The sequence below is a fragment of the Anolis sagrei genome, chromosome 4, assembly GCF_037176765.1.
Source record: "Anolis sagrei isolate rAnoSag1 chromosome 4, rAnoSag1.mat, whole genome shotgun sequence".
NCBI classification, from domain to species: Eukaryota; Metazoa; Chordata; class Lepidosauria; order Squamata; family Dactyloidae; genus Anolis; species Anolis sagrei.
In genome coordinates, this window is record NC_090024.1 from 72,651,931 (window position 1) to 72,675,220 (window position 23,290).

Consider the following 23,290-nt stretch of genomic DNA (forward strand, 5'->3'; position numbering starts at 1 on the left):
TTAAAAGCAAATACTTGACAAGATGCTTATATAGAGGTCTGCTTTGTAAATATTGCAATTGATTGCTGCTTTCAGCTTGACAATTAGCTACCAAGATTTGTAAAGATGTAATCTAATATCATCCATTCTTAACCACTGCTTCAGTTTGGGGAATACCTTCTCCCTTAATTTCCAGGGCAGGTCAGTTGACAGATGGCCTCATCTACCACAGGTGCTGTGGTTTTTAGGTCTCTGTGTGTTTTAGGTTTGAGAGTGTTTTGTGAAAAGAAAAAGCAGGGTGTAGGCAAAGGTAAAGGTTTCCCCTGACATTAAGTCCAGTCGTGTCCGATTCTAGGGGTTGGTGCTCATCTCCATTTCTAAGCTGAAGAGCTGACATTGTCCGTAGACATCTCCAAGGTCATGTAGCCGGCATGACTGCATGGAGTGCCGTTACCTTCCCACCGGAGCGGTACCTATTGATCTACTCACATTTGCATGTTTTCAAACTGCTAAGTTGGCAGAAGCTGGGGCTAAGAGCGGGAGCTCACGCTGCTACCCAGATTCGAACCTGTGACCTGTGATCTGTGGAATGTCAAGGGTGGAAGAAAGAACTCCTGTCTAATTGAAGCAAGTGTGAATGTTGCAATTGGCCAGCTCGATTAGTACTGAATGACCTTGCAGCTTCAAAGCCTGGCTGGTTGCTTTGTTGGGGGGGGGGGGTGCTAGCTAGCCCTGATTGATTCTTGTCAATCTTGTCAAGGGGAATTCAAGAGAAGAATCAATGTGGCCAATATGCAAATAATGCACAGATATCTATGTATATATACAAAGTATGTATATATACAACTCTTTACAATTCCTCAAGAGAACTAACACAATGTTCTCATTCCTTCAACTCTTGAATAGAATCAATGTGGGCCAGCTAACACCTCCCAAGCAAAAATTTCCCCCAGGCAGCAACCAGCCAGGCTTTGAAACTGCAAGGCCATTCAATGCCAATCAAGGTGACTAATTGCAACATTCACACTTCCCTCAAGCAGGCAAGAGTTCTTTCTCCCATTCTGGACATTATTCCACAGATATATAAACCCCACTTGCCTAGTTTCCAACAGACCTTACTACTTTTGAGGATGCCTGCCATAGATGTGGGCAAAACGTCAGGAGAGAATGCTTCTGGAACATGGCCATACAGACAGGAAAAACTCACAACAACCCAATCCTCTTATATTATGACTGTTCTGTTTTGATAAAAGACTACCCAAACCTTCTCCACCTTCCAAGCCTAAAAATGTCTATTGAATCTGCCCTAGCCATTCTCAAGAGTTGTCGAAGGCTTTCATGGCTGGAATGACTGGATTACTGTGAGTTTTCCAGGCTGTCTGGCCATGTTCTAGAAGCATTCTCTCCTAACATTTCACTCACATCTATGGCAGGCATAATAGAATCATAGAGTTGGAAGAGACCTCATGGGCCATCCAGTCTAATCCCCTGCCAAGAAGCAGGAATATTGCATTCAAAGCACACCAACAGATAGCCATCCAGCCTTTTTAAAAACTTCCAAAGGAGGAGCCTCCACCACACTCTGGGGCAGAGAGTTCTACTGCTGAACGGCTCTCACAGTCAGGAAGTTCTTCTTAATATTCAGATGGAATCTCCTTTCTTGTAGTTTGAAGCCATTGTTCCGTGTCCTAGTCTCCAGAGAAGCAGAAAACAAGCTTGCTCCCTCATCCCTGTGACTTCCCCTCACATATTTATACATGGCTATCATATCTCCTCTCAGCCTTCTCTTCTTCAGGCTAAACATGCCCAGCTCTTTCAGCCGCTCCTCATAGGGCTTGTTCTCCAGACCCTTGATGATTTTAGTCGCCCTCCTCTGGACACATTCCAGCTTGTCAACATCTCTCTTCAATTATGGTGCCCAGGACTAGACACAATATCCCATGTGTGCTCTAACCAAGGCAGTAGAGAGGGGTAGCATGACTTCCCTGGATCTAGACACTATGCTCCTATTCATGCAGGCCAAAATCCCATTGCTCTTTTTTGCATCCTCACAGGTTGTGAGGTCTGTTGGAAACTAGACAAGTGAGGTTTATATATCTGTGGAATAATGTCCAGGGTGGGAGCAAGAACACTTGTCTGCTGGAGGCAAGTGTAAATGTTGCAATTGGAATTGCAATTTATTCTTGTCAATCTTGTCAAGGGGAATTCCAGACAAGAATTAATCTGAGTCAGCTAACACTTCCCAACAAAGGATTTCCCCCAGGAGCAACCAGTCAGGCTTTGAAGCTGCAAGGCCATTAAATGCTAATGAAGGTGGCCAACTGCAGCAGTCACACCTGCCTCAAGCAGATAAGAATTCTTTCTCCCAACCTGGATATTATTCCACAGATAGATATATCCATAGATAGATAGAGGGGTGTGTGTGTGTGTATCTATATAAATAAAAATGTAATGTTCGTTTGTGGGATTAACGGAACTCAAAAACCACTGGGGGAATTGACACCAAATTTGGACACAATACACCTAACAACCCAATGCATGTCCTTCACTCATTTAAAACACTGAAAAACACAGCAGAAGGGACTAAAAGATGAAAAGCTAAATGACAATACAGAAAAAAGGAAGAAAGGGGGAGGGAAGGGGAGAAAAAAAGGAAAGAAAGAAAGAAAAGAAAGAGGGAGGGAGGGAAAGAAAGAAGGAAGGGGAAAAGGAAGCATGGAAGCAAAGAGAGAAGGAAGGAAAGAGGTAGAGAAGGAAGAGAGAAAGAGGGAGGGAAAGAAAAGGGAAGGAAGGAGAGAAGGAAAGAAAAAAGAGAAAGAAGGAAAGGAAAGAGGGAGAGTGAAGGAAGGGGGGAAGATGTAGAGAAAGAGGGAGGGAAGGAAAGAGAAGGAAGAAAAGAGAGACAGCAGAAGAGAAAGAAAAGGGGGAAAGAAGGAAAGAGATAGAGAAGGAAGGAAGAAGAGAAGGAAGGAAGGAAGGAAGGAAGGAAGGAAGGAAGGAAGGAAGGAAGGAAGGAAGGAAGGAAGGAAGGAAGGAAGGAAGGAAGGAAGGAAGGAAGGAAAGAGGGAGTGAAGGAAGGAGTGAAAGGAGGAGAGAAAGAGGGAAGGTTGGTCACAGCAACGCGTGGCGGGTACAGCTAGTGTGTGTGTACACACACATACATCCCAGGATTCCCTAGCGTTGAGTCCCATGCCAGGAGAAGCGGTGTCAGAGCGCATTCCTTCTCCTAGTGTAGACGCTCCTTACGCCTGGAGAGCGTGCATCACACACGCCCTTCCCGTTCTCCCAGCCCCTTCCCTTCTGGCTTGCGGCCCTTCCTGCCTGGCGACCAATGAGATCGAGCCCAGTCGTCCCGGATTGGCCTCCGAAAAGAGGAGGAGGAGGAGGAAGAGCAAGAAAGAGGAGAGGCCCAAAGCAAGGCTGGCAGCAGCAGCGGCGCTCAGTTGGCGTTTGCAGGAATTGCTCTCGGGTGGGAGGAAGCCTTAGCCTTGCCTTGCTTTGCCTTGGGTGAGTAGAGCAGCAGCTTCCCTTTGCCAAAGCGAGATTTTGTAGAGACAGGGAGGTTTCCCTTCTTAGGATGAGGTTCCCTCCTCCCTTTGGCCAACTTGGCAAAGTTTGCCCGGGCAGTCCCCTCGTGGCTCTCTTCTCCCGTGGACAGATGGCGAGGAGGAGCCGCGGGGGATTTGCGCGTCTCTTCCCTCCCTTTCCCCCCCGGTGGGTCTGCCCACGCGCCCTCTCTCTCTCTCTCGCCCTCCCTCCTTCCCTCTCCGGCCATGGCCGCGGCGCTCATCCTCTCCCGGGGCTGCCGGGCTTTCCTGCGGCACAGCCTCCGCGGACGGAGATGGAGAGCCGCCCCCGTCCGCACGGTGAGCAGGGCAAGGCGGGGCCGACCTGGAGAAGGGCCACCAATGGGGTGGGAGAGGGTTGGAGGTCTCCGGAGGAGCGGGTGGGAGGGAAGACCCAGATTTCACAAGAGAGGTGAACTGGAGACCTAAAGAGAAGATCTTGGTCATCCAAGGAGAAGGCCCCAGTGTCCAATAAGGACCTCATCACTCTAGAATGAATCCACTTCAAATCCGGTTGCTGCCTCCTGCAGAATTTTGGGGTTTGTAGTTTAGGGAGGAGCCTTTAACAGCCTCACTAAACTACAAACCCCAGAATTCTGCAGAAGATCCTGGTTATTCAAGGAGAGGGGCCCAGTGTCTAAGGAGAGAGTACTAAGTCTCCCAAGAGAAGATCCTGGTCATCCAAGGAGGACACAGTGTCTAATGAGGGAGGCCTGGTCTCCCAAGAGAAGATTCTGGTCATCCAAGGAGAAGGGCCCAATGTCCAATGAGGGGGTCCTGGTCTTCCAAGAAAAGATCCTGGTCATCCAAGGAGAGGGGCCCAGTGTCTAATGAGAGGGTCCTGGTCTCCCGAGAGAAGATCCTAGTCATCCAAGGGGAGGGGCTCAGTGTCCAATGAGAGGGTCCTGGCCTCCCGAGAGAAGATCCTGGTCATCCAAGGAGAGGGACCTGGGGTTTAATGAGAGAGACCTGGGTCTCCCAAGAGAAGATCCTGGTCATCCAAGGAGAGGGATACAGTGTCCAATGAGAGGGTACTGGCCTCCCGAGAAAAGATCCTGGTCATCCAAGAAGAGGGACCCAGTGGCCAATGACAGAGTCATGGGTCTCCCAAAAGAAGATCCTGGTCATCCAAGAAGAGGGACTCCCAAGAGAAAATCCTAGCATCCAAGGAGAGGGGCCCAGTGTTCAATGATAGGGTCCTGGACTCCCAAGAGAAGATCCTGGTCTCCCAAGAGAAAATCCTAGCACCCAAGGAGAGGGGCCCAGTGTTCAATGATAAGGTCCTGGTCTCCCAAGAGAAGATCCTGGTCTCCCAAGAGAAAATCCTAGCACCCAAGGAGAGGGGCCCAGTGTTCAATGATAGGGTCCTGGTCTCCCAAGAGAAGATCCTGGTCTCCCAAGAGAAAATCCTAGCATCCAAGGAGAGGGGCCCAGTGTCCAATGATAGGGTCCTGGTCTCCCAAGAGAACATCCTGGTTATCCAAGGAGAGAGGCCCAGTGTCTAATGAGAGGATCCTGGTCTCCCAAGAGAAAATCCTAGCATCCAAGGAGAGGGGCCCAGTGTTCAATAATAGGGTCCTGGTCTCCCAAGAGAAAATCCTAGCATCCAAGGAGAGGGGCCCAGTGTCCAATGATAGGGCCCTGGTCTCCCAAGAGAAGATCCTGGTTGTCCAGAGAGAAGATACTAGCATCCAATGAGATGATCCAGGTCTCCCAAGAGAAGATTCTGGTCATTCAAGGAGAAGGACCCAGTGTCCAATGAGAGGGTCTCCAAGAAGAGCACCCTTATTGTCTAAAGAGAGGACCCTGATTTCCCGAGAGAAGATCCTGGTTACCAATGGGAGGACCTTCTTTGTCCAAAGAAGTCAGGCAGATCTCCAAGGAGAAAGTCATGGTCATCTAGAGAGAAGATCCTGGCATCCAAGGAGAGGACTCTGGTATCCGAAGAAAAAAATCTGCTATCCAAGGAGAGTACCCACTTTGTCCAAAGAGAGGATTCTAATCTCACAAGAAAAGGTCCTGGCATCCAAGGAGAGGACTCTGGTTTCCTAATGTATTGAAACACCTGAGGATCTGGGCAGGAGTCAGGTTGCATTGGATAATACAGAACATTGGCTGAGCGAAGGTTGGATAAGCGAGACTCTACTGTAGAGCATACAAGAAGGTTTTGGTTTCAGTTCAGTAATTTAGGAGACCTGTGTTGTTGTTTTTCTCTATCACTTTTGCTTTCTCTCTCTCAGTTTGGTCTATGTCTCTGAGAAGGGCAGGTAGTGCATGTTACCTTGAGTGCTTTGGAGGAGAGGCAGGATGTACATGCAATAAATAAGTTAAAGGGGAAAGAAAATGGGTATTTACTAAAGGCAGAAACCCACTGCTTCAGGAGCACTTATCCCTGGTCAGTTCATTTTTTTTTTTATCTGGACTGTTGCTGTCCTTTGTATTTGGGCACTGACCTTTTGCATTTGGGGATTCACAGCAGTAAGTACTTGAGATTCCTATGCCAACCTTTTTTCTTGTAACTTTCCATTCCTTCTGCCTGTTTCCAGCTCTGGTTCTCTTTCTTTCTTGTGTTGCGATCCCACCCCCTTCCCCATTTGATTTCTTTCCTCCTTGAATAGAACAGATGTTTAGTGTTTGGCTGGCATTGCCAGTGCTGGTGGCATGTGGTCAGATAATAGTTTTCTTGTATAAAAGTTTGTTCCCTCGCTTGCTGCTCTTCACATTTTGGTCTTCCATATGTTCCGGACCTCAATTTCCAGAAGTCCCAGCCAGCAGGACCCATGGTCAGGAAGTCTTGGCATTGTAATAATGATATCATCTCTGTTTAAAACTCTGCCGAGTGCTACTGATGGAAATTTTGGGCTGGAGTAACTAGTAGTTTAAACCTGAAATGTGAGATTTGTTTTCAGGATTCCTGAATAACTGGAATGTAAAATTTTACTGGGACTGTAAAATTCTCTGTAAACTCATGAGAGCCTCTGAATTTTGTGGAAAAAACCCCCCAAGAAGTATGAATACAACATGGCGGTGAGCTTGTGGCCTACATGTAATCCCCCAATTTTGCCCACCATTTTTTTTCTGATTCAAAACATCCCTGGAGGCTGGTCAGATTTGCTACATTTTGGGCCCCAGATAGGCTTTTCTTGAATTCTGGGCACCGCAATTGAAGGGAGATGTTGACAAGCTGGAATGTGTTCAGAGGAGGGTGACTAAAATGATCAAGGGTCTGGAGAAGAAGCCTTATGAGGAGCTACTTAAAGAGTTGGGGAGCAGGGTGAGCTCCTATCTGTCAGTTCCAGCTTCTCATTCAGGGACATGAGATAAGCCTCCTACAGGATGGACGTCCCCTGGATAACGTCCTTGCAGACAGCCAATTCTTTCACACCAGAAGTGACTTGCAGATTCTCAAGTCGCTCCTGATATGAAAAATTATTATTATTATTATTATTATTATTATTATTATTATTGTAGTAGTAGTAGTAATAGTAGTAGTAGTGGAAAATATCTTGGGGGGATAACTGTGTTGGGAGTACATGAGCACACTGGTGCCTCCCTGGAATCTTTGGGGAGTTGCATTCCCTGCATATACAAAAATGATGCCCCCAAATGTCCCCCCATACACTGTCTATGAAGAAGGTGGCATTTTGACTATATCCTGGGGAAAGTTTCGGTCCAGGAGATGCCTTTGAGCTCAAAAAGAAGTGACCCATGAGCGATTTTTCTATTTGCTTCATTTTTAAAAAAGGTGTCTCCCGGGCTACAGTTGTGGCGATAGTGGGAAAACATGCCCTCCTATGGGATGTTTGGAAGCATTTTAGGACAAAATTAAATCTTTTTGTGCTGCCCTGGAGTCCACATGTTCCAAAGCAATTAAGAATGTCTCAAGTCGGTTTATACAAGAGTTGATAGACTGAAAACTTGAATTCATTCCTGTACCTTTAATGTTTGTGTAGAAGAGGAAATGTCAAGCGATTTCACTTGTAACAGAGACAGGAAATAAACAGCACCTCCTGTGATTTCTTGTTCTGCATCACTGCTCAAGAATAATGGAGTCAGCTCCAGTGTTCACTGGCCATCCTAGTTCATGCAACTGTTAAGTGTGTGTTGAGTGGTCTTTTTTTGCATACACAATACCTGTGGTGAAATCTGCTTCTGATTTTTGTTAAATGACACCATTTGCTGTGGTGTGCATATAGGCTTTGGATTTTCTTGTCAGGGTCTTTGTATAACTTACTTCAAGCACAAGAGGAAAATTGTGACATCAATCATATCTGCAGTCTGGGAAAGTAAAATGCCCTATATTTGAATTCTGTATCCTTTAGTGCCTGTCACAAGCATAACTTCCGTTAAACTACAGAGCAGTAAGCATTTAAATGTTGGAACAGCTGACACAGCCTTCCATATTCTGCTTACTCTTATCATGTGATCTGTGAAATGCATCATATGGAAGCGTCCGACTTAACAAGCCCTCATGACTTTAAGCTGCTTCTCTACAGTTTTTAGTAGAGGAAACAGAATGAATTAAAAGTGGAAGTGTGCATCACAAGACTGACTTTGGGAATCTGTTCGGATAGTACCTAATTTGTGATGAGATTATCTTGCCAAATTTCAGACAGTTTCCCCCCTTCTGATTCTGCATATTTCTTGCTGTAAAGTTTTCATCTCTTGATGAAAACTTCAGTGATGGTTGTCCCTACCAAATAACGGAGAGATGTAGGAGCAGTCTTTATATCAGTGGTGGGCAAATGACATCCCTCCAGGTGCTGTAATACTGCAACTCCCAGCATCCCTAGCTTTGTTGTCGTTTATTCATTCAGTTGCTTCTGACTCTTCGTGACTTCGTGGAGCAGCCCACACCAGAGATCCCTGGGGTCCATTGCCACCCCCAACTCCTTCAAGGTCAAGCCAGTCACTTCAAAGATACCATCCATCCATCTTGCCCTTGGCTGGCCCCTCTTCCTTTTTCCTTCTTTCCCCCCCAGCATCATTATCTTCTCCAAGCTTTCCTGTCTTCTCATGTGGCTTCTAATATCCTTCCCTCCAGTGAGCAGTCGGCCATTATTTCCTGGAGTATATCCCTAGCTAGAACAGTTGAAAATAAATAATCTTGTAGATTCTCAACCTGTGGGTCCCCAGTTGTTTTGGTCTACAACTCTCAGAAATCCCAGCCAGTTTACCAGCTGTTAGGATTTCTGGGAGTTGAAGGCCAAAACAACTGGGGACCCACAGGTTGAGAACCACTGTTGTAGACCAAGACCTTCTAGAAGACTGAGGGTACTATCCTCCTTGTGCTGTCACGTGCTGGGCCTGTAATAATTGTCTTTTGAACAGGATGTACACTTTGTGCCCAGCGGGAAGCCAGGGTGCCTTGATAGAGAGGCCCTAAGGATTTTCCCCTGGAAGAGTCTTTAGAGGCTTGAAAAGGTTTAACAAATTCCTTTATTATTGAACAAATTAAACAAATACTTCTTCAATCTTCAACGACAATCATACAAATGACTGGTGGCTTTCTTTATCCTGTCTACAAGGGACAGGCAACTGGCTTTGAGAACTGTTTCTTTTCTTTTGAAAGGAAAAGGAAAACCCTTTTTTAACCTCTCCCAGGCAATCTACTATCTAGGCTTTGCTGATGTGGGTCCTACTACTGGTTCCAAACTACGTCTTGGGTCCCGAGTAGATCTACCAGTCAAGGCTTTGTAGATTCTCCAGCTGGAGTTCTTTGGGTCTGTAAAACTATTTTCCCCTGGATGCTGTAAGGCTGAGAGGCTGTAAGTTCCCAGCCAGAGCTTTGGGACTATTTCTCCCCGGAAGCTGTAGGAAATGAAGCTTTTCTGCAGGTGGAGCTGGTCCACGTCCTGTAGCTTAATTTCCTTCTGTAAGACTGAACTAAAAATGGCTCCCTCTCCTCCCAGGGCCCTGGGGAAAAGGGCAGAACCAAAACTTAACAATGATTGATGGGTCATTGGCCCTATAATTGCAAACCAAGGGAAGTCACCTTTGCAGAATGCCTGAAACCATGGAATGCATGCAGATATTTAATAGAAAGAAAATGAAGTTGGAGCTCCTGGTACAGCCGTACCAGCACACTCCTCCCAAAAGATGCTATTATCCCCCAGTTTTTACGTGTTTTCCGAGGTTCTGCAGATCTCAACAAAACATATTTTTAATATATGCAGAAATATTTCTGCTATTAGGAGAGAAAGCAAAGATTGCTTAGCAATAAAACAGTTCTACTGTATATTGTCGAAGGCTTTCATGGCTGGAATCACTCAGTTCTTGTGGGTTTTTTCGGGCTATATGGCCATGTTCTAGAGGCATTTCTCCTGACGTTTCGCCTGCATCTATGGCAAGCATCCTCAGAGGGTGAGGTCTGCTGGAGCTGGGAAAAGAGGGGTTTATATATCTGTGGAATGACCAGGGTGAGACAAAAGGGTTTTGTAAGTGGGCTAGGTGTGAATCTTTTCAATTAACCACCTAGATTAGCATACAATGGGCTGACTGTGCCTGGAGCAAACTCTTCTTGAAAGGTGATTAGATGTCCCTGCCTGTTTTTCTCTCTGCTGTTTTAATTTTAGAATTTTTTAATACTGGCAGCCAGACTTTGTTCATTTTCATGGTTTCTTCCTTTCTGTTGAAATTGTCCACATGTTTGTGGATTTCAATGGCTTCTCTGTGTAGTCTGACATGGTGGTTGTGAGAGTGGTCCAGCATTTTTGTGTTCTCAAATAAAATGCTGAACCAACCTGGACACAGCATTTTATTTGAGAACACAAAAATGCTGGACCACTCTCACAACCACCATGTCAGACTACACAGAGAAGCCATTGAAATCCACAAACATGTGGACAATTTCAACAGAAAGGAAGAAACCATGAAAATGAACAAAGTCTGGCTGCCAGTATTAAAAAATTCTAAAATTAAAACAGCAGAGAGAAAAACAGGCAGGGACATCTAATCAACTTTCAAGAAGAGTTTGCTCCAGGCACAGTCAGCCCATTGTATGCTAATCTAGGTGGTTAATTGAAAAGATTCACACCTAGCCCACTTACAAAAGCCTTTTGTCTCACCCTGGTCATTCCACAGATATATAAACCCCTCTTTTCCCAGCTCCAGCAGACCTCACCCTCTGAGGATGCTTGCCATAGATGCAGGCGAAACGTCAGGAGAAATGCCTCTAGAACATGGCCATATAGCCCGAAAAAACCCACAAGAACTGAGTTCTACTGTATATTATTTTTCAGTATTTTTCCATGCAGCACTGTACTCAGAGAGCTCTGCTAAAATCTTGCAGTGGCTACAATACAGAGCTATCAGTCACAAAAATACATCATCTTTCATTTTGTCTCTTCCCCCTTGTAATGTTTTCCTTATGTGGAATGTACTATAATGAGGGAAATGGGCCATTTTTTCTAGTCAAACATCTGCAGCTCCTCAAATTCACATTGCTAAAAAATCATCAGATGCAGGACCCAAATTGGTTCTTCTTTTGGAGGAGCCCTTCTTTGAATCAGACAGATTCACTTCCAGATTCAGAATCTGTCCGGATCATTTTGTCCTTTTTGCATAATTGAATAGCCTTGTTAGCTGAGACTGTGATCTTTGAAAGCTCTGAAGCCTAACTATTTCCTTTTTTACATTTCAGGTTTTTCAGCCACACTGTTCAAACCAGAAAATGTCATCTGTGCTTGAAACCCTTTTTGAGTATGTTGATAAACACCAGGACCTATATGTTAAGGTAAGCAAACTCTTCTGAAGAGGATTAAAAAGCCAGCACCTCATTTAATGACAGCAAAGCCTAGATATGTATGCACTGTTGCAAAACCAACTGTTAGAAAGCAGTTTGTAGAATCATAAAATCAGAATTGGAAGATGTCACAAGGGCCAACCTATCCAGCCTCCTGCCATATAGGAACACACAACTACAGCACTCCTGAGAGATGACCATCCAACTTCGGTTTAAAGACTTTCAAAGAAAAGGAGGTTCACAACCTCCAAGGCAGTATATTCCTCTGTTGAATGGTTATTTGGTTGTTAAGGGGTCTTGTTTTCCCTGTTCTAACCCCATAGAAGAGACAGATAATATTCTTGCCAGCCCTTTATTTGGAGAATCACATTTTCACTAAGCTCTAGTTCTCTGAATCACAGGCCTGGTATATACAGGCAGTCTCCAAGATACAAAAAAGATGGGTTCTGTAAGTTTGTTCTTAAGTTGGATTTGTATGTAAGTTGTAACAGGTACATTTTTAAGAGTAACTCATATATAGCATAGGGAAGGGTTAACATCCCTGTGGTGTTTGTTTTGCTCTCTGTGCTCCTGGTCAGAAGATTTAACCTCATTTTTTGTCCCTTTAATAATTGGATTTTGAAAAATTCTGTTTGTTGTGGAAACAAGGATTGGTGATAAAACTTCCCCATGATAACTCTTTTAGGAGTGAATTTTCCTTCTGAGGGGTAGATTTCTCACACTTCCTGTTCTCTCACCACCATACTTAACTATGAGGTATTTGTAAGATGGGTGTTTGTAACTCAGGGACTGCCTGTAACAGTCCAGTTTCTAGGTAAAAGAACCAGGAGCAGGTTGTACAATTTCCACCTCTTTGCGATTGTGGTGAGTTGGTTCTCTGACACCGGGTAGATCAATTTTAGAGGCCTTGTTTACATCTTGGCTAAAATTTAACATCTGCCCGTTGTATAGAAAAGGCCAGTTTGTATTGGTGGTTTTGTATTAGGTATTTACATGGCATTTTGAAGCTGGGAAAAGATGAAGATTGAGAATACACTGGAGAAAAGGGTTGTCCTGTGTCGCTAATCACCTTCCACATTTCTCATCGCTGTTGGCAAAGGAGACAGGTCGCATTTGTAATCCTTGGTTTTCGTTTTGTAGTTTCATCCCTGAAAAGAAATGTATTTGAAAGTGGTATTTCCTTAGTTAGGAAATCTCTTGTCCAGGAGGAACAGAAACTAGCTACAGTGTGCTTTGTAACAATGAACCCAATTTCAAAGCAGTATATTTCACAATAGCAACAAGATATAATTACACAAAAAGTTACAGATGGTATAATGAGTTATCCACTTTTACTAACCGTTTTGAACCAGGAACAAATCTCAAAAATAGCTCCACAAATGGAGAATATCTCATTAGGCCTTACGTTGTGGGGTTGCCATCTTGCAAATGACTGGGGGTAGGGTCTGTTGTGTGCTGGGTGAAGCATCTCATGGTAATCATTTGAAGCTCTATGCTTCAGCCTTTCAAGTTGTAAGGGTTTCATTCATGGGTGGTTTTTGGGTGCATTGATATAGCCCATATAATGTCAAATTGGCTCCATCTTTTTGAAACGCTCTATATATCTAGGGGGAGCCCCAGATGGTGCAGTGGGTGAAACCATTGTGCTGCTGATCCATTGTGCTGCGGTTCGGATCCAGGGAGCGGGCTGAGCTCCTGCTGTTAGTCCCAGCTTTAGCCAGCCAAGCAGTTTGAAATAATGCAAATGTGAGTAGATGAATAGATACCGCTCCGGCAGGAAGGCAATAGTGCTTCATGTAGTCATGCCGGCCACATGACCTTGGAGGCGTCTATGGACAACACTGGCTCTTTGGCTTAGAAATGGAGATGAGTGCCACCCCCCAGAATTGGACACGACTAGACTTAATGACAAGAGGAAACCTTTACCTTTATATATCTAGGACGTAGCCTTAGGGCACAATTTAAATAGTGAGCACTACATTCTTTGTAACTTCTAGTTTTTTGAAAGTAACTAAGTTTGTCAACAATAAAACAGTATAGGAGTAACTTTTAATGCAACTTCCAAACCATGTTGAATGAAGCGGGCCTAAATATAGTGAAAAGTCTCTGAAGAGATGAAAATTCCAGCTTGTACAGAACATAAAATTATAACGATTGCTTTGAAGCATCCGAGTATATGTTGTATTGTTTCACTTCCTCACTCCTACCTTTGCCTTTCCTCCTTAAATGTATAGCGGCTTTCAGACTGGGTGGCAATCCAGAGTGTCTCAGCATGGCCAGAGAAGAGAGGAGAAATCAGACGAATGATGGAAGTGGCTGCCAAGGACATTGCACGGCTGGGTGGTACAACGGAGCTGATGGACATTGGACAACAGACGGTAGGGAAACGTGCATTTTCAGTTGCACTCATTTGGCCAAAACAGTTGCTCTTCTTGTGTAAATTTGGGAATTCAAACTTTTTAAATGGCAACAAAACGATGGGAAGATGAACAACAATCCCAGTACAGTCACTGTTAAAGGCAGTCCAGCTATCAGATTGCAGCTACCAACCATTAGCTATGCCCATAACACAAATAGTGTGGATTATGGCAATTTCAGTCAAATAACTTTTGAAGAATGATATTACTCATTACTGGTTAAAGATGTTATCACCCCCCCCCCCCTCCCCGTTACGTCAGCTCCACTGGCTGCCAGTCTGCTACCGGGAACAATTCAAAGTGCTGGCTTTGGCCTATAAAGCCCTATACAATTCCAGCCCAGTTTACTTGTCTGAACGTATGTCCCTCTATGATCCACCTCGGAGCTTAAGATCATTGAGAGAGGCCCTGCTCTTGATCCCACCACCCTTGGAAGCGCAACTGGTGGGGACGAGAGACAGGGCCTTCTCTGTGGTGGCCCCCATCTGTGGAACACACTCCTTGCAGAAATCAGGTTGTGCTTTAGAAAAAAAACCCTTAAATCATTGCTATGGGACCAGCCATTTGAGCAGCAGGCACAGCATAATAATGTATACTATTTCCTGATTGAAAATGGACAGACCTTGGATTATGACTTTGGATATGGATTTGGATTTGTTAGGTTTTTAATTTGAATTTTTTAATTTATTGTTTCGTTAATGTTTTAATTGTGATTTTATTAGTATTGATTGTGTAGCATCTAATGAGTGCCAATGGTAAGTCGCTCTAAGTCCCCCTTCGGGGATGAGAAGGGCAGGATATAAATGTCCTAAATAAATAAATAAACTGGGTGTAAGATCAAAGAGACCTGATGTTCCAAGTTAAAATAACTCATTCCTTTCTTCTTTCCATCAATCCATTCATCTGTCTTTATCTACCTACCTATCTAAAGTGCAGGGACAATTTCTGGTCTGGTGACTGTGGCCTTACCAAAAATTTTGGACTACAGACTTCTCCCAGGTCTCCCAGTAGCTGGTGGATACATAAATAGCTTTCTCTCATCCTCCTTTGTAGAAATTTCAAGCTTACTTCTGTGCCTTCTTGAACATAGGGCCACTATCCCTTTGATTTTAAGCAAGTAACTATTGTTACTGGATGTTCTCCTCAGGTTCCAAAAAGAAAGAAAAGAAAAGATATCACTTGTAGGAGAATAGAAGGAAGTGCACTATATTTTAATCAAGCCTTTAAGTTTTTTCTTAGGAATGCCCCTGAACACTCCCATATTATTCTCTTAACATTCTTGCAACATTTTACAACAGTCAGGATTTAGCTGCCTTTGATTACTGGCAAGCCAACAAGGAAGCTTTCTTGTTTCTTTTCATTTGTTCCTGCTTGGACACAATTTTCATTGAGATGTGCTTCTGCCATTGATTGAGCAAAGGGAACTGGAGACCATATTCAGGATCGGGTGGATGTGCTTTCATCTTTCTTCCAGCTCAAAGTGAGCTACTACTTGATGGATTGGTGTCTTCTAACCCAATTGATGTTTCTCAAATGTTTCATTTTTGACACATATTTGGACTTTCTTGTAGGAGAAGGTTAGATGTCCTGTACTCAGGGGTACCCAGCAAACCATACTATATTAAAGACATTGTGAAATGGTCCTGGAGATCTGAGTTGCTGTGAGTTTTCTAGACTGTATGGCCATGCTCCAAAAGCATTCTCTCCTGATGTTTTGCCTACATCTATGGCAGGCATCCTCAGAGCTTGTGAGGTCTGTGGGAAAGTAGGCAAGTGGTGTTTATCTGAGTGGGTCTTCACTCTCATGGCTTGTTCTTGATCTTGCAGCAGCCATGTCAGACTACACAGAGAAGCCACTGAAATCCACAACACCTCCTAAGGAAGGATTCCCCCAGGCAGGAAGCAGCTAGGCTTTGAAACTGTAAGGCTATTCAGTGCTAATCAAGCTGGCCAATTGCAAAATTCACACTTGCCTCCAACAGATAAGAGTTCTTTCTTCCACCCTGGACCTTCGACAGATATATAAACTCTACTTGCCTAGTTTCCAACAGACCTCAAAGCCTTCGACAACACATCGTCCTGGAGATCCATTCTACATTTCCTCTGTATAATATGTAGAATTTACAAACAGCGCTGTTAGGAGTATAACTTTCAAGATCCCCCAGACAACATGACCACATCACTTAGGGAGTTTGGGGAACTGTCATCTAGAAATGTGGCATTTAAATAAAAGACAGGAGATATTGAAGAGACTGAATGTGTGTGACCTTAAGAATCCCACCATGTATAATCAGGATCCAGATTTATTATGATTTTTGCTACATAAATGTGCACTGTTACACAGGCAGTAGATGGACACCAGGGTGCATTTTGGTAGGGTTCTCAATGGAACAAGTCACAAGAACATTATCCTCAAATGTAACACTCCTGTGTACAACCGCTATCCAGAAGGTTTTGGATTATACCATTGTTTAGCACACAGCAGCAACTCTTTGCCTCCAGGACACATTTGGCCCCTGGACACCTTGATTGTAGCTTGCTATGGGTGCCCAAGCCCCCAAATTCCACGAGCCAGCAATTCAGCTATTTACTGGGCAGGGCATGGAAATGTCAAAAGGAGGAGGCCTATAGAAATAATCATTTGCATCTTCTTGCAAGTCATGTGTCCTTAGTCTGCTAAACACTTGTTTCGTCAGGTATATGTGGGGTTCAATGGAGAAGTTATGCATCATTATTTTCATTTAAATATGCTTTCCCAGCTCATTGAGCTCTGGTAAAATGCTTTTCCTGTGGGCAGTGGGGAACAAGAATGCAAATAGGATTACAGCATACAGAGGAGAGAGATGGAAATTAATAGCCTTGTTCTTCTCCCCTCCTGACCTGGGTTGTGTGCCACTGTTTGAATAGGGCGGGAGGTGCTCCTTTCTTTCCTTGTGAGGAGAAAGAAGGGAAGCTGTGTAACTGTGTGTAGAGAGTGGAGAAATAAGGAAACTATAAGTGGGGATAGGTGGATAAGGTGCAAGGAGGAATACCAGTTTTGTTCACACTCACTACCATCATATGATTATCAGTTTGTCACTCATTGATATGTGGCTTTGATGGCAAAAAGTTTGTCTCGTCACATATTGCACAATGTTGCCTAAGTGAGTACTTCTGTGTGTTTGGTGTTGGGGACCAGTAGGATTTTCCCTTCAATGTGCCAGAGACTAGCATTATATTTGTGCCCATTGCCTATGACTGTTTCTGGCTTTTCTGGAAACTTGCCATGGCTGGCAGCCAATGGCTTGCAGACTATCAAAGGCCCTTTGAATAGCACTGCTCTAGTTGTTGCTGCTGTCAATGCATCTAAGAATTAAAATCATTCTACTTTGTGAGAATTTGCTTTCTAGGCATTCTGTCTTTTAAAATTCATCCTTTGTCTTCCTATCCCCATCTTCTAAGTAATTGGTATCAAGTAAAGCCTCTTCTGCTTTGTGGGTTGTGTGTTTATGCTGCAAGGGTAGGCTTAGTCTTTGTTTCCTTGCAGCCAACCGAGATTTGCCTTTACCACAGTCACTCAGTTTGGAGTGAGGCATTATGCCGTATTGAACACAAAATCTTGTTGAGTGAGTGGGCTTATTAACAAAAGACCCTCCTCATAAATGTATAGCAGAGTAACTTAGCAGCAGCAGCATGACCCAGTACCCCAAAGTGATAAAAGGAACAAAAAGACACAGAGCAATGCTATCTTTTCCATAGGAGGCTTTTCTTTATAGCAAAATAATATGGTTGCACTATTTAAAGAACAAGATTTCCATAACACAAAGTTCTTTACACTACTTTACTTCCACGCTGGGCTTCTTTCCCATGCAGGTAAACATCTTCAGTCTCACAGAGCTTCTTCTTACACCAAAGTTACAGGGGAGCTTCACACAGCAGCTTTATACACAGCAGCCTTCACACACCATGGCTTCTCTCACCAAAGTTTCTCACACACCGAGACCTACTCACACTGAGGCCTACCTCACACTGAGGCCTATCTCACACTGAGGTGAACTTACACTGAGGCCTTCTTATACTGAGGCCTACTAACACACTGAGGCCCTTCTCCCAAAGAAACCTCTCACACTGAGGGCTATAGGCACACCTGCTTATATTAAACTGCAGCTTTTGCTGAGTCGTTGTATTCATTTAACCTTTTCAGTGCTTGACTCACATTTTTGTAATTAAAAATACCTAGTTAATTTTTAATATTTCTGACAAATCTTACGTGATTTTGTGAACGAAATTAACCTGGATAGTACTTGGGTGGGAAAAGGTCAACAGTTTCTAACTAGGACTAGGAAAGAATCCTGCCTACAACTATTAAGAGTTGCTGGTAGATAAAGTTGACAATTATATAGGTAAAAAATAACTCTTGAAGGTTTATTCAGTTTGTTAGTAGATTGATCTAACTGCCTGATAGCAAGTCAGTTTTAATCATGCCTCCCAGACTCTGCTTGATGTTACATTGATCTAAACTGCTTTTTTGATAAATTTAGGCTCTTTCCAAACAGCTGTATAAAATCCACATTGCACTGGATTATATGGCAGTGTGGACTCAGATAACGCAGTTCAAAGCAGATATTGTGGATTATCTGCCTTGATATTCTGGGTTATATGGCTGTGTGGAATGGACTTTGCACTCCTTTTATTAGACTTAAAGGGTTAACACCCCCCCCCCCCCTTTCAGTATTAATCTAGATTGGGATGTCAGACTTTTAGAAGAAGAATAATTGTCTTGTGCCACACATAAAATGTATGAAGACTATAATTAACCAATGAACATTTTTCCCATTATATCCACCACCACAGATAAGCAAAAAGGTCCTTGCATAATAATCCTAATTATGTGCTACCATATTTTAAAGACTTTTTAAAATTATTGAACAGGTCTTCTGGCTGAACTATTGGCAATTATAACAACACAGATTATAGATAATACTCCAATATTTGTAGACGTAACATACTCAGATTATTCCAGTTCGATGTTTGTTTTTGCACTTGAAAACCATGCAGTCTGAGTTACATAAAAACCTTATAATGTTTTAAATAAGTTTATGATTTTGTGTTGGGATACATTCACAGATATTCTGGGCCACATGTGGCCCATGAGGGAGGTGCAGGTTGGACAAACCTAGTCTAGATAGAGCAATATTTTTGACTACCTAGGTTCTTACAACTTATTTTTAACTCTCAGAATCCTTCAACCAGTAAAGAAGTAATTTTACAAAGTCATGAACTTAATCTGGTTATGGATTATTGAAAACTATTGAATCATGTGTTGCATAAAATATCTGATGCTAATGAAGGATAATAAATCTGAAAAAAATGAAATATTTGACCTTGATGAAAGAAGGGTCTGTTCTCATTTGTCAAAATACGTTTTACTTTATTTTGATTTCTCCAGGTTGAGCTGTAGTAGCAATGTCCAAAGTCTGAAGTTAGTATTCAGGGCCAGTCTATATGTTGTGTTCGGTGTGTATTTGCACTTACCATGCTTCCTTTGACCGCAAAATAGGATTTTGCCAGAAAGCATTTATATTGTGTCAGCCTAGGAAAGGAGCTCCTCAGTCCAAGAACCAAACAAGTTAAACAACTTCTAGCAGGAAAACATGTAGGATTGTGAAATTGAAGGCACATCCAAAGAAAAGGAAGCAAATATATTTAGGATTAAAGATGTCTAATGCATGATGCAATGACAGTATTGCCACCTGTAGGCTGTCTATCCTTTGCTTTAAAGGCCCCTAGGGAAGACCCTACTTGCTTCCTTGGGTAGAATGGTCCTTTCTCAAATCAGTCTTATGGTTACCTATAAGATATTTTCCAAAATGTTAAACTGAAATCTGTTTTTCTGTAATTTTCCCCTGTTTTAGTCCTGTCCTTTGGAACTGCAGAGGATTTGTCTGCCCCATTTCCTGTATGGCAGATGTTCAGATATTTGAAGACATCCATCGTGTTTGTTTTTTTAAAGTTTCTCTTCCCCTGGAGGATAAAAACTGTCAGTATTGATATTTTTGAGAAGCAATATGCAATTATATTCCAGTTGCCGGGGAACATGAGCAGGAGTGTGTTGCTGGCTTTCCTGCTGGAGATTTTTCATAGGCATCTGGTTGGCCATAATGTGAACAAAACTGCACTAAACAGATTTTTTGTGTAGTCCAGGATGGTTTGTCTTTTCCTTCATCTTGTAGATCTTTGGATTAGATTTTGTAATAAAATTGATTGTATCCGCCATTGATGTTTACTATGTTAAATTCCAGTTGCCTGATGGTTCCAAGATTCCTCTGCCTCCAATAATTCTGGGCAAACTTGGATCAGATCCTCGCAAGAAAACAGTTTGTGTCTATGGGCACTTGGATGTCCAACCTGCAGCGCTAGAAGATGGCTGGGACAGCGAACCTTTCACTTTGGTTGAAAGAGATGGTAAGTTATTTAGATTCTTGGCTTTGAAATTTCCAGTATGAGAGACAGAATGCCTAAACTATTCACGGCTGTCTAAGAGACGTTGCTTCTCTTTTAATTAATCAACAACTCTTGGGACTGTTTTAAGTTTATAGTTTATTCTCTGTGAGAGTAAAATAACTGCTTCTGCTTTGGTTTGCACCACAACCCACAATGGTAAACAGTATTTGTGGTGAACAAATTGATGATGCCAGAATACTTGAATGTAAGCAAAGCAATGGTACAGTCCAACATGTGTTCATTTGGATATAAGTCTCACAGTGCGCTCAGTCGGGGCTCAGTCCTTTGCAAATATGCTTTAGGAATTTACACATCCAAAATAATTGTATCAAGCAATGTGTGTCTTCTATTCATACTCCTCTATCTCCCAAGAGATCGAGAAATCAATATCCAACATCATGCCCAATGGGGTGAAGGGCATTTTTAGGGATTTTCTTTTAAACCCCACGGAGGATTCAAAAGTGAGTTGAGGGTTACATGTGATCATGTCACTCTGGCTACATTCAGTTTATCTAATGGTGGCAATGTGTTGTGATTAAGTGTTGAGGGTGTTGGGCGAGTGGGCTTATTAACAAAAGTCCCTCCTCATAAATGTATAGTAGAGTAACTTAGCAGCAGAAGCGTAACCCAGTACAAGTAGCCAAAAGTGGTAATTAGAACAAAAAGACACAGACAGATGTTATCTCTTCCTTAGGAGACTTTTCTTTATAGCAAAATAATATGTTTGCACTATTTACAAGAACAAGGTTTCCATAACACAAATAAAGTTCTTTCCACTTCCTTCTTTGCTTCCACACTGGACTTCTTTCTTGTGCAGATAAAAGCTCCGTTCTCACGGAGACTCTTCTCACACTAAACTTACACTGGAGCTTTACACAGTAGCCTTTTACACACAGCAGCCTTCACACTGTACACACGAGCTGTACACACGAGACCTTCAACCTGGGGCTTCTCTCACTGAAGCCTTCTCACACCAGGTGTCTCACACACTAAGGCCTACTATCTCTGAGGCCTATCTCACACTGAGGTTTACCTTATACTGAGGCCTCTTCATACTGACAGTATGAGAACACCTCAACTAATATTGAGGAGTTCTCATTCTGAGGCAAACTAACACTGAGGCATACTAAGCTACGGGCACACCTACGTATATTGAACTGCAGCTTTTGCTGAGCCATTGTATCCATTTAACCCTTTCAGTGCTTGACTCACATTTTTGTAATTAAAAATACGTAGTTATTTTTTTAATATTTCTGACAGAGTGAAACAATGTACTGTGTAACAACATGGTTGAAGCCGTTCATGTTAGAACTGTTTTACTGCTATCTTCCATACCCTTGGAAGATCATGGGGAGGAAAATCTAATATCAGCTCTAGGGCCAATGTAAAAATTGATGTGTGTCTGTATTTGTTTTAGAGATATATGAGCATGGGTTTAGGAAGAATAGGATATGACACCAATGTTTCTCACTTATACTGCTCACTACTCATGGTGGCTGCACTTCACAAAGGAAAGGTGCAGGGCCACAATCTGTTTTATGGTCATTTTTTTAATGACAGTGCATCCTTCGGCAAAGGCAAAGTGCTGAAAATACCCTTGCATTTTTATGCTGCCTCAGCCAGTCCCACAATGGAAATTACTTTGTACTTTATCCATTATAGTAATAGATAAGCTTGTGATTTTGATTCAGAAACTGATGACTAAACTAATGTAAACAGTCATTGTGGCTACTGTAGTATCCTATGGCTTGCAAGCCAAAGTTCTTTACACAATGAAAACAGTTTGCCGGTGAGAAGATTCAGACAAGGCGTTGAGGATTAAAAGTGAGCCGTGAAGCCTTTGAGCTACAAATTCCTTCCCTAACAAATTCAGAACCTTTATCCTTGTCTAATTTCAAAGGTAGATGCTGATCTGTTGCTCATTCTAAACATGACATTGGACTGCCAGTGTAACTTGGGTGTGCTCACCTGTGCAAACTGAGTTGGGAGGATGGGGATCAAGAGCCCAGGCCTGTTAAAATGCCACTGGGAAAATGCTAAACTGAGCCTTGATTTGTAACTTGTGAAATATTTCAACATGAGGCTGTGTACCATTATCCTGTTATACCAGAATGTGCAGCAGAGATAACTTATTCCGCTTGGCTTGTGCCATACTACAGGAATAAGTTCTCAGTGCGTGCTGCACATCATGTTTAAACTGGCCTTGAGATCAAAAAATGCTTCTGGTTTGGGACATGTCCAGACACCAGCTAGTCATGCTCCAAAGCAAGAGCAATAGTAGAGTGATCCAACAGGGGATGTATTTTGTGCCTAATGTGAAATTGCATTCAACATGCAAGTGTTTTCTTGTTAAGAACAGCAGTTGTGAGTGAACAAATCAGGATGGAGAATGCAAGGAGGAAGGAGAATTTGAATTTAACTTCTTTTTCTTCACTACTGTCTGAGCAGTGGTGGTGTAAGATGCAGTTCTTCTAACCTTGGCTGTTGGACTCTGGTATCAATAGCAGTATGCCCTCTGGGACAAATAACCGTGTTTTGTTTTTTGGAGTTGCAGCACAGGGATCCTTTCTTTTATGGGGTGGGAGTGGTAAAGGTAAAGGTTTCCCCTGACATTAAGTCCAGTCATGTCCGACTCGTGGGTTGGTGCTTATCTCCATTTCTAAGGCGTTGTCCGTAGACATCTCTAAGGTCATGTGGCCGGCATGACTGCATGGAGCACCATTACCTTCCCGCTGGAGCGGTACCTATTGATCTACTCACATTTGCATGTTTTCAAACTGCTAGGTTGGCAGAAGCTGGGGCTAACAGCGGGAGCTCATGCCGCTCCCTGGATTCGAACCTGTGACCGTTCAGTCAACAACTTCAGCAGCTCAGTGCTTTAACCCACTACAGCACTGAGGGCTCTGGAGTCTTTCATAGCTGCTCTTTAAAGGCAAATCAAATGTAATACACATCTCAACCACAGGATGTGAACAGCCTTTCCTCTACAGTGGGCTTGGGAATGCAGCCAGAGGTCAGTCATGTGGCTTATAAGTAGTCTGTGGCTGCCCTGCAAACTGTATAAATTAATGTTGAGAAAACACTAAGAAGATATGGTAGAG

At 43.0% G+C, this 23,290-nt stretch overlaps 1 protein-coding gene across 2 annotated transcripts in view; it reads left to right on the forward strand.

Moving 5' to 3' along the window:
- The first annotated feature begins 3,353 nt into the window (after positions 1-3,353).
- The window catches only part of CNDP2 (carnosine dipeptidase 2), a 34,299-nt gene continuing 14,362 nt past the window's right edge, over positions 3,354-23,290 (forward strand). Inside the window, exons 1-4 of one of the 2 annotated variants that reach the window (XM_060774980.2) lie at positions 3,354-3,486; positions 11,188-11,280; positions 13,524-13,667; positions 19,988-20,150. In XM_060774980.2, coding sequence (XP_060630963.2) covers positions 11,218-11,280; positions 13,524-13,667; positions 19,988-20,150 — 370 coding nt within the window. In that variant the 5' untranslated portion in view covers positions 3,354-3,486; positions 11,188-11,217. Of the gene's footprint in view, positions 3,487-3,737; positions 3,846-11,187; positions 11,281-13,523; positions 13,668-19,987; positions 20,151-23,290 lie in introns of those variants that run through there. The other variant, XM_060774979.2, reaches the window with a different exon arrangement.